Source organism: Rattus norvegicus, chromosome 7 (assembly GCF_036323735.1).
Source record: "Rattus norvegicus strain BN/NHsdMcwi chromosome 7, GRCr8, whole genome shotgun sequence".
NCBI lineage: Eukaryota > Metazoa > Chordata > Mammalia > Rodentia > Muridae > Rattus > Rattus norvegicus.
The window spans coordinates 87,475,658-87,486,858 of NC_086025.1; the positions used below are offsets into that span (position 1 = coordinate 87,475,658).

The 11,201-nt window shown below is 41.1% G+C and overlaps 1 protein-coding gene across 1 annotated transcript in view; it reads right to left on the reverse strand.

Moving 5' to 3' along the window:
- Nucleotides 1–8,667, reverse strand: part of Tnfrsf11b (TNF receptor superfamily member 11B) — a 28,007-nt gene extending 19,340 nt beyond the window's left edge. Inside the window, exon 1 of the mRNA NM_012870.2 lies at nt 8,531–8,667. Within this exon, the coding sequence (NP_037002.1) occupies nt 8,531–8,563 (33 nt within the window). The 5' untranslated portion in view covers nt 8,564–8,667. The remainder of the gene's footprint in view (nt 1–8,530) is intronic.
- Between the last annotated feature and the right edge of the window lie 2,534 nt (nt 8,668–11,201).

Consider the following 11,201-nt stretch of genomic DNA (forward strand, 5'->3'; position numbering starts at 1 on the left):
ACCAAAAACTACAGAAATTTTTGGGTATAACAGTAATACTATGATGCTTGGTTTGGAAGTGAAGATGTCATTTTAATTTACCAGGCCTTTGCTCAAGATGCCCATATCCCGCCCATTCTATCCTCACTAGATGATTCTGGAAACTACCAAATTTTCAGAAAGGAGAGCACCTGAGAATGCCTGGCCAAAACCCACTACCATCACACAGTAAACGTCATCCACCTTCACAGAGCAGTTAGTTCTTGTTCCTTCCTTTTTACTGGACATCATAAGAAGATACAAAAAGAAGAGTGTGGTGACGAACGTCTGCTGTCTGGCAGCTGCTATGTTACTCAAGTGTAAATTTTAATGGTCTTTCCGGCTGCCTATTACCATGCATGGTATGCCTAAAGGTTTGACATTTATTCCAAAGAGCAGTGTGCAATTGTCAAGCACTTCTTTGTGAATATAGATTCAAAGAGAATTTTGCTCAATGACTCTAAGGAGATTGCTTGTGGCCATAATTAGACCTCTTCAGCAAGTCCTGGGGGAATGTCTTGAACTTGGCTTTTAACTAAATGGAGAATGCAAAAAAACATGGCCACATTGCCAATTTCTATGCATCCCAGCTGATGGCAAGAATGAGAAAACGGGAATGGTTTTGTTTTAGAAGAATAATTCATGACACTCAAATATATATTACGCTATCTAAAATTAGATAATATTTCAAAAGCTGCTGCCTTGACTTCCACCACAGACCAATGGAACAAAAGAGATTCTTGTAAAATATTCCTGTAATGTTTTATAGATAAGAAGTCTAGTTGGTTTTTGATATTTAGGGTAAGGAACAATATATAATCAATTAATTTTTTAAATTAGAGCAGACATACCATATACAACTTGGCTCAGTTCCTCTATTTAGAAGATGCATAGTTAGGGTCACTGGGTAAACCTTGAGGGTGCAGGCAGAGCTAAGAACCCAGAGCTCTTGAATCTGTCTGCCTTACTATTGCAGAGTATCATGGCATCACTCTGCGTCTAGGATGACTTACAGAGCTAGTGTTGATAGTGTTGACACAAACTAATGGGGAAGGGATGTTATAAGAAATAAGCTCTTGATATCAGCAGTTTCTAAGTGTGAAATATATAAGTTCAGAACAAGAAAGGAATAAAAAAAAGATTCTGTATTTGAACAAGAACATAGTGAGACTGAGTAGAAGCACAAGACCAAGACTACCCAAAGAGCAAGAGTGAAAGCAGCCGAGGACACGGACAAAGTCAGGTCTATGTTCATTGTGAAGTGTAGAATATGAGAAAGAGCAAGCCAGAGATGAAAAGAAGGACAAAACGAAGCCACAAGCAAGAACAAAAGTAAGAGGAAAACAGCAATCAAAACAAGTACAGGATATAGAACAGCAGAAGAAAGGGCAGCTACCTAATAAGAAACATGGTAAGGCAACTAAAAATATTGTATCAAAAACTTTAACAGGGAATTTATTCACCAAAGGCAGTGACTGTGCTTAGAGGAACCACAGCCTTCCTTTAAATCTAAATTACTCTTCTCATCCATTTCTCCGTTTTATTTATGGTTATTTAAGAAACGTTTACAAAGAGTGTTGCAAATGTGCATGGTGAATTGAAATGAAGGCTTTGGGGCTAGTCTTTCTATGTTCAATGTTGCTCCACTTCCCATATGAATAGAATGCTCATTACAAGGGGCAGAACAGAGTAGGTTACTAATCCAAGGGCCTCAAGTTAAATAAAATAACAATACCGGAGAATGTATTTGACATTTTTTGAGATAGTAGGTCTTACATGTTCTCAAACACAAGAGTGATTAAGAGAGCAGATGGATATGTTAATTAGCTCTTGAAATAGCCTGCACTCTCTCTTTTTAAAGTATGTTTTCTTTCTTCTTTTTCATGAGTATATATGTATAGTATCCATATGTATGTATATGTATTTGTATGTGTATAGACATACACTTTGTATATGCATGTGTGCATGCACATATGCAGAGACCTGACGTCATTGGATGTCTTCCTTGGTATTTCTCCACCTAATTCATTGATGCACTCTCTCAGTGTAAGTTACAGCTTGGTGTCTTGCCTTATCTGGCTGGACAACTTGCTCTGGGGAATCGCCGGTCTCCATCTTGTGAACACAGAAATTCCAGGTGGGCCACTACATTCACCTGTCACTCTGTAGGTTTTGGGGATGCAAATTCATCTTCTGCTTTCATGGCAAGCACTTTACAGTGACAGCTCCTTCTTTTGGCATCCCCCATCAATTTCCTGTCTGCAGGCTTAGATACTCGTGAGAAATTGCATGAAAAGAAATGTATATCTGTTGTATCTATTCAAGCCCTTGTAAAATTATGTCACTATATAGCTAGGATAAATTACTCTACTGAGCATGCAGAGTCCACATCAGTTACCAAGTCCAGGTTAGTGTGAGGAAGAGAGGGTACCACACATCTTCTTACCTAATGTGTTGTAACACTATTCTTATCCCTTACAACTGTCTAAAAGTATTCCATTTTTAGACTTTCTGTGCTAGTTATTCCAAAATATTCTGTGGTAATGAGTTCCAAAAACTAATTATATGTCACATAAAAATACTGTCCTGGTATCTATTTCAAGTTGGCCGAACCTCACTCTTTCTTCTTGCACAGATAGTTAACAGATGTTGCTAGGATTTCCGATTCACTAGTTCCTGCTATTGTGGGTTGCTAAATTTTATTGTGATTTTTGTTTTCTTTTCTAACATGATTGCTACTGCTGCTCTTGTTTGCATTTTGTTTGCAAGGCTCTCAGTAATATAAATGAGTTTAAAAGGGGCCTTCACCCTTTCCTTTCTTGTCATGTGAAATTGGCTTTCTCTATAGCTGTCTATGAAAATGAGCTGGACTATTAATGTTCATTGTATATCAAGTCCAGGCTCCTTCTATTGACTGAAATTTCTTGAGTCTAATACTTATCATCTGTGATGGAATCTTTTTAAAAAGATTTAAAATTTATCACAGAAAAACTGAATATCTAAATGTTCAACTATAATACCATGATACCTGTGTTCTACCCATTTAATTTTGTTGCTTTCTTAAGATGAACATTTATGAAGGTTTTGAGTCTCCATAGTAGAAATGTATACTATGATATTTAAAATATTGACCAGATAAGGAGTTTACATTAATATTTGAGAAGTCAAGCCAACCTTGGGTTGTTAAACCACAATAACACATTGGGTAGGTAAATCCTGTTGAAACATCTGTGGAGATTTCTAGTAGATTACCCTGTGCTGTAGAAATTTTCACCATAGCTCATTAGGCTGCGCAAACACATGCATCATGATGGTAGAGACCTTGGGGCTACAAATGAGGAGGATGAAAATCTGTGCTTTCAAAGAGCCATGTTTTGTGGAAACTCTGTCCTTGGAGAAGTTCTGGAAATTGATTGGGTTCTTCTAGAAATACCATGAAGATGCCGATAGGTATCCAGAATAACCAAGGATATTTATATACCCTAAAAACATTCTAATATACCATTGGCAGCTGATACAGAATAAAATAAGTGAAAATTATTTTATGTATAATAAAATGCATGCATGTATATACATATTTACACAGACGGATGGATGGATGGATGGATGGATGGATGGATGGATGGATGGATGGGTGGATGTCAGACAGGCAGAAAGACAGACAAACAGATAGACAGATTTTAAATGTCACTGTGATGGTTAGCTTTAATTGTCCACTTGACATCACGTAGGATACCTGGCAAAAGATCCTCAATGAAGAACCACCTAGATCTGTGGACTGTGGGAGACGAGCATGCCTGTGAGGGATTTTCTTATTTCCCCTAATTGAGGTTGGAAAACTCACTCTGAATGTGGCTATCATCATCTCCTAAGCAGACGTACCCAAGCTGTATAAAAGTGGGGACACAGAGCTGAACAAGCAACCGAGCAAGCCAGTATGCACACATTCCTTTCTCTTCTGACTGTGGAAGTGACTGGCTGCTAAAGGCCCCGCCACTATGACTTTCCCACTATGACAGACTGCAACCTGGAAGTGTAAGCCAAATAAACCCTTTTCCCCATGTTGCTTTTGGTCAAGACATTTTATCAGAGCCACGGGAATAAAGCGAGGACCATTGTCCAGAGCTTTGTTGAAACTCCACTTTATTTATATATGAAGGACCTTTAGCATCATTGCTGTCCAAAATGAGTTTTCCAGGAATTTACTAGCACTTGGTTTGGTAAGAAGTGAAATGAAACTAAAATTTCTGGCATGATTGTCTCACTGTTTTAGAAAACCACAGCGGCAAGCCAAGCCTGGTCAAGTGTTTGGGTCAACCCTGAGACAAACCTACCCCCATCTTCATCCCTAGCTATGTCTGCAGTGCAAATGCCACATGCAAATGTCAGCATACCACGACTTCATAATGATACCTACTGAAGCTTATTTTATTATGAATTATTTTCCTTTTATTAGTTTTGTAATGTAGTTATGTCGGGATATTGATTTTGTAAAAGTTATATGTGTCAGCAAAGGATATGTACATTGAATCTCATTTCAAGAGACGGGGGTTGTTACAAAGGATTTATTATAAGAGCACATGGAAGAGAGTATCAAATATGATCGAGAAGTCTGCCCTAGGGAGGAAAGTACAAATACACTAATAATTTGGGGATCTTTGCTCCATCAACACAATATAAGGGGCAGCCAAACACATTACTCCTTGATTGGCTGCTAGCTAGTTCTGATTAATGTCAAGATTGTTTTTCTGTTTTGATGTATTTTAAGCCCCTCCTCTTCCTCCTTTTGGCTGCAAAATCAAAATGAAGGCTGAAGGAAATTTTCTTGGTTAATGCCATGCTAAGGAAAACAGTGTTTCTCACAGAAAGCCTTTATACAGAGGGAGCATGTGGGTTGGGAGCTGTTGAGAGCAAAGCCCAGAAGGCAAGTTAGTGGATAGGAAGACAGGAACAGCAGACTGTGAGCCTAGTGTCCATTGGGAAACCATGATCATGGCTTCTAAAACTTCCTGAGTAAAACATTTGGCACAGCCTGCCTTCTTACTCCACCAATGGTATTTGACTACTGTGGTTTTTAGCATAAGAAGTCAAATTGAAAACTAGATTGAAATTAGGAACTGTGCTGAAGATTGCTAGGTGACGGAAGCCAGGAAGGTTGCTATGGACACAGGGCAGGGCTGCATGAGGTTGACTGTGGTGTGTCAACTGCTTCTAGAAATGGTTTAAACATTGAAATTTTCTGAAGGAGGAGGGAGGAGGAGGAGAAGAGAAGCAGCAGCAGCAGCTAGGCAAGCCCATGAACTCAGTGGCTGAGGTAAGGGGAGAAAAGACAAAATAAATACAAATCAGATGTCAGAAACTCTAAGACTGTTACCCTAAAGGAAGACCGGAACATCAGGAAATTTTCCTGAGCAAAGAGCGGCTGGCTCTTTGCTTTCCTTCCAAATCCCTTTCTTCTGGCATAAAAGGACAAACTCAGAGCTTGGCTTTGAGAAGTTCAGGGCGGGTTCTGACACTGCATGATGAATGGTGGGGGATTCAACAATAGTTAAAGCCAAGATCTAAGTCAGGCATGTTGATGTTCTCTGTTCACCTAGTAACGCATGGCAACAAGGAAGGAACTGATTCTGGATGATGAATGGTGCCTCCTTGCAAAAGAGCGCGCTCTGCTTGACTGTGGTAGTGAGAATTCTAGAGTGCTCTGCTTGACTGTGTGAGCATTCTAGGAATGCTAACCTAAGGACTATGCTCCTCTCCTTCCCCAGCAAATCTTCTACTCTCACAGAAGAACCAAGAATAGACTTCACCGAATGGTTTTACATCTCTCACTTGGCCGTCTTGACTTCATCTCCAGCAATAACATGCCCCCAGGCTCCCTCACAGTGAGAGTGAGAAGTCACCCCTTCCTTCTCTGAGTATCAACAGTACTTCTGGTATCTAGATGGTTCTATATTGTCCTCTAGTTAGTTACCTGTTGTCATACAGGTAGTGCTAATAAAAAGCCAAGACTTCAGTGGTTGTGTTAATGTGTGTACATCCCTGCAGCCAGGTTATAGAAGACAGGAACTCCAGAGGGGAGAAATGCAGTCTGTTCTTCCTCAGGCAAGTGGTGTGTGAATATTTGTTTAGTGGAGAACCACCATGTTGCAACTTCCCTTATGAGCTCATGAAGGAAGGCTGATTTTTTTGTTTTAATTCCCCAATCATCTGGGGCTTCCTCTTTAGTAACTGGCATCACATATGCAATGCTTATCTCACATCTGCCTCTTTCAACAGGTTGTGACATCCAGAAGGCAGGAACGATATCTACCTGGATGCTCACTTTGTCCCCGGTGTCCAGTGCAATGCCCCAGACAAAGAGTCAAATTTTTGCAAGGATTCAGGTTCCTACAGCCACCCCTCTCTGTTTACCAGGGTAAATTCGGCCTCCTCATATGCAAGCACGGTGTGTCCACTTCATAAAATAAAGTCAGCCTTAGGAACTAAAGAAAGAGCAACATCCTTTCTATACATTCAAAGCTTTCCCTTCTGATAATGTTGTATCAAATGAGTATTATCTATATACATATCTCCTTATATAAACCACCTATAAAATGATGATCTTTTTACTATTTGGGAACAGATATGGGGATAAATATATATGTTATTTAGTGAAAACCCAAAATGTAAAGGCAGAATACAAGAAGTTAGAAAGAATAAACCATCAACATATTAACCATGGAGTTACTTATACCAGACAAAACCTAAATTAATTAAATTCTTCATGAGGGCATCGAAACATGTAATACTGGACATGAAATCAAACTATTTTGTACATCCAACACTAGTGATGGATCTACGAGAACTTTGAAAGGAACCATGTGAAAACTGCATAAAGCTCAAACATAAAGTTAAAGTTCACACCAAACCAATGTGTGCCTGCTCTTACTCTGCGAGGGATGGAAGGACCTTCATGGGAGGTGCTGATAATGCAACTGTAGAACTTTCTGCCAGCTCATGCATGCTCAATCTGATAAATGCATTTGGGCACTGCCATCTGTTTAAGTACTCTGTGCTCTTTCTTTTTTGAGACTTCCCTTGGTTTGTTTATTGTGTGTCAGTGCAGGTACACAGGTGCCAGAGAGTGTGAGTGGAAATCAGAGGATGCCTTTCAGGACTCAGATCTCTCCTTCCTTCCTTCCAGACAGGGATTCAAGGATCGAACTCGTAATGATAGGTTGTCAGTGTCTTTACCCACCGAGCCATCTCACGGTCTCTAAAAATTCCACTTCTTAAAAAGTTCTTCAGAGTAGAACCATCTGGATGGCTCAGCAGTTAAGAGTACTGGCTGCTCCTCCAGAGATTCAGATCTCATTCCCATCCCCCACATGGCAGCTCACAACTGTCTGTAACTCCAGTTCTAAGGGACTCGATGCTCTCCTCTGGCCTCAGTCAGTACCAGGCACACAAGTGGTACGCAGACATACATACACGCAAACCACATATACACCTAAAATAAAGTAAAATTAGAAAATTCTTCCTACATCCATATAAGTGGATATATGTGTTACATATACATACATATCTGCATATGTACACACATAGTTGGCATATTTATGTAGTCTCCTGTCCACTTTTTTCCTGAGTGACTTTGCTATTACATATGCATGTCAGTGTGTCCCTGAGGCTAAGAGAAAGATTACATAGTTTTCCATTCTCACTATGGGAGCAGGAGGCTGAATTTCAAACACTGACTCTAGTGTACTCCAGACAGAGAAATCACTTAAAGACAGACTTCTCTGTCTGGTTTGTAACTTCATGTGTTTCATGGGCTACTGATTGGAAGGAAACAAATATTGGGCATGATAAAACTTGTATATAAACCTAAATAACAACTTCCCAAATGCTTAAGCTAAAAATAATGAGATTCCTTTATTTTCCATACAGCATTTCAAAGCAGGTTTGAAGCTTCTTTATTTATTGTTGTACTAATCTGGTTAACTATCCTCTATGACATAATTATCATTAGTGTGTTCGTATTTTTCACACTAGTGAAGTTGAGAACTAGATCAATCAAACTTTATTAAAAGAGTAAACCACACAGAAAAGTAAGAGAATATTTTCTGTAATGCCTTTTATCTAAACTCTCCATTCAAACTGTACTACAGAAGTTTCAAAAAAGTCTGGCCTCCCTTTCCAACATACAGTCTACTTTACCTGTAGTAATAAAAAAAAGTCAGGTCAAGCGAAGGTATGGTGCGCTACATAAAACATAAGTAAATAAATAAGGTAAGTATAATGGATTCAAAAACAAAGCAAAAAGTCTTAAGAGTCTTCTCCCCATGTCTCTCTCCCATCTGGAAAAACTCAGCAGGAACTTTTCATGGAAAAGCCATTTACTCTCCAGGGCAGCCTGCTGTAGCTAGAAAAAGGCTTCCCCAGCTCCCTCCTGAGACTGCCGGACTTGGTCCCCATCAAGCCGGAGGGGAGGTCCCGAGCCCAGGAGGTCAGCAGCCTCCTGCCCACGACTTACCACCAGGAGTGCACAGCACAGCCACTTGTTCATTGTGGTCCTCTGGAAACCTCAGGCGGCAGCCGCTGGGCCAGTGCTAGGTGCTTCTCTGCTGCCCAGGCGAACATGACGTTTTATATAAGGTCTGGGCAACAGGAAGTATGCCCTGCCTTTGATCTAGTAAGTCTCCCCTGGACCAACCTTGTACCTTTCCTTTTTAGGAACCCTGGGCCCTAGTGGTAGGGCTGCGGGACACTCCGGGGTTAACGCTTTGGGCGCCGGAGTGGGAGGATCCTACGCGGAGGCGTGGGGCAAGGGGAGGAGATGGCTGATTTCTGCAGGGGGAGAGGGGGAGAGGAAGAAGAAAAGAAGGAGAAAGCCCCCGCTGAGCTGTGGAACAAGGCTGCTGCTGTTCCGCCGCCTCTGAGGGTTCTGAGCCTCTTCCCGCCCGCGGCTAGCCTCAGGGCAGCTGTGACCTGCGGTAAGAGACTGGTACTGGTGAGGGAGCCTCTGGGCAGCCTCCAGGCGTTGGCTTCTCTACCCCAGGTTTCAACTTCAGCAGCATATTGCCACATGTCTCAGTCACTGTACCCTTTCTGGGAGAAGTCTGGGGTTTTCGTTTGGTCTATTGTCTGAACTCCTGCCTAAAGATTCTAAAGCTCCCAAAATAATCCTTCTTTGGTAGGGATGGCATTGTCCTCAGCACTGTTGAGAGAGTTTATAGTTAAATGTGCAAAGTGTCCTGGGCCCGTTGAAGAACGCATCTGTCCAACTCCTATTTGCCTGACGTGGTCAGGAGCTAAGGAGAAGCAGAAGAATAAATTCTTCGTACCTTCAGTAGAAAAACCTTACAAGCATCTCTTCCCTTCCCAGCATCCTCCTCCCTAAAGGGTTGTTGCTTCCTGAGAGTCCTAACCACTAAGCTTCTAGTGTAATGCCTCTTCACCTATTAAATCGCCTCTTCACTGCCCTCTGCTGTTGCCTCGTTTAAAGATTTGCATAACAAGGTTCTTGTCCTGCCTTGTCAGTCCTCTCCCTGGTGAGAAGTGATTCTTTCCAAATTGAATTCTCAAGTCAGCTGTAGGTAGTCACCCAGCTCTGCTTACAGCCCTGATTACTCCCTGCAGAACTGGATTTCTTATCAGGGGCAGGGTTAGTGAGATGTCTCCGGAGCAAATTCTTCTGTCACCTCGAGGAGATGCCACCTCATCCCAGCAGGGTGGATCTCATCCTATCCGGAGTTCAAAGTAGTTCACTCCATTACCACATCATGCAGGAGGGAAAGGTTGCATGATTCTACATTAGCCTCTTGTGCTTTAGTTTCTACTGCTGCTCCAGTATGATGCCAACACTTAAGATCCAGGTAGATCTAAATGTAAACTTTCAAGCCCTGTTAGTGGCAGAGGTATTATTTCTGTTCAGGAGTAGTCATCTGGGATATTAGCTGAAAGCATTTTTCTCAAAACGTAGCATGATGTCAGGATGCATTAGCCACAAAACCTAGAATCATTTGGAAAGAAAGCTGCAATGAGAGATTGATTACCTACATAGAATTGGCCTGGGGGTCTGTCTGTAGGGCACTGTCCTAATAAATAGATGTGAGACAACTCAGCCCATTGTGGGCAGAACCATTCCTTAGGCAGGGTGTCTTGATCTGTATAAAAGTCCTGAAATAAAGATGAATACATCAGGTACACGTGTATGCATTCTTAATTCTCAGCTCTTGACTTGGATGTGAAGTAACAAATCTGAAGTCCTTGCCCTGACATTTCCACAATGCTGGATTAAAACATGGACTTAAGTTAAATCGTTTATTTCCCACCCCACCCTTCAAAAAGTATTACATTCTGAAATGTAGACTATAAAACATTTATGTCTTTCTAAACTTGTTTCTAAACAATAACAACAAGTCCCCCGGGGTCGTAGAAGGAGATAGCAAGTAGAAATATTTTAAATACTATTAATTATATGTCCACATTCATTTGGTTATAAGATTTATGATGCATACAACATAAATTAGTTCTGATAGGAAATATTTAGTAAAATTAGGGTTTGTTTTATGTGAGAGAGAGGGAGAGAGAGAGAGTGAGAGAAAGAGAGAGAGAGAGAGTGGGGTGTGTGTGTGTGTGTGTGTGTGTGTGTGTGTGTGTGTGTGTGTGTATGTCTAGGCCAGAACCCTTTTTGTTTGTATGTTTGTTGGAGATATGAATTCTCTTTGTAGCTCTGCCTGTCCTGGAACTCACTCTGTAGCCAGGCTGGCCTTTAGTTCACAGAGATCTGCCTGCCTCTGCCATCCCAGTATTGGGATTACAGGCAGGTGTTGTCCTGCTTACCCTGTACCTTATCTTTCTAGCACTTGGGTGATGGAGACAGAAGAATATTTGAATCTGACCAATATCGAATTTAGCTGAATATAAGTTTCAGATACCATGAAAGTCTCCCCTACCACAGTGCTGGAAACATCGGTATGCACCATCCCATCCATATTTTTACCTTGAACACTGCACTCATGCTTGTATTGCAAACACTTCAAACTCTATACTGACTGAACCATCTGCCCGTGCTATGAATTCTGAATGGTTATTATTAACATCATCATTAGATAGTGTAACCCAACTGGCTTGGAAGTCTTAATACCTCTGCCCCCAAACCTCAACCTAATTAGGTCTAAGATTATGGTCTTTCACCACCA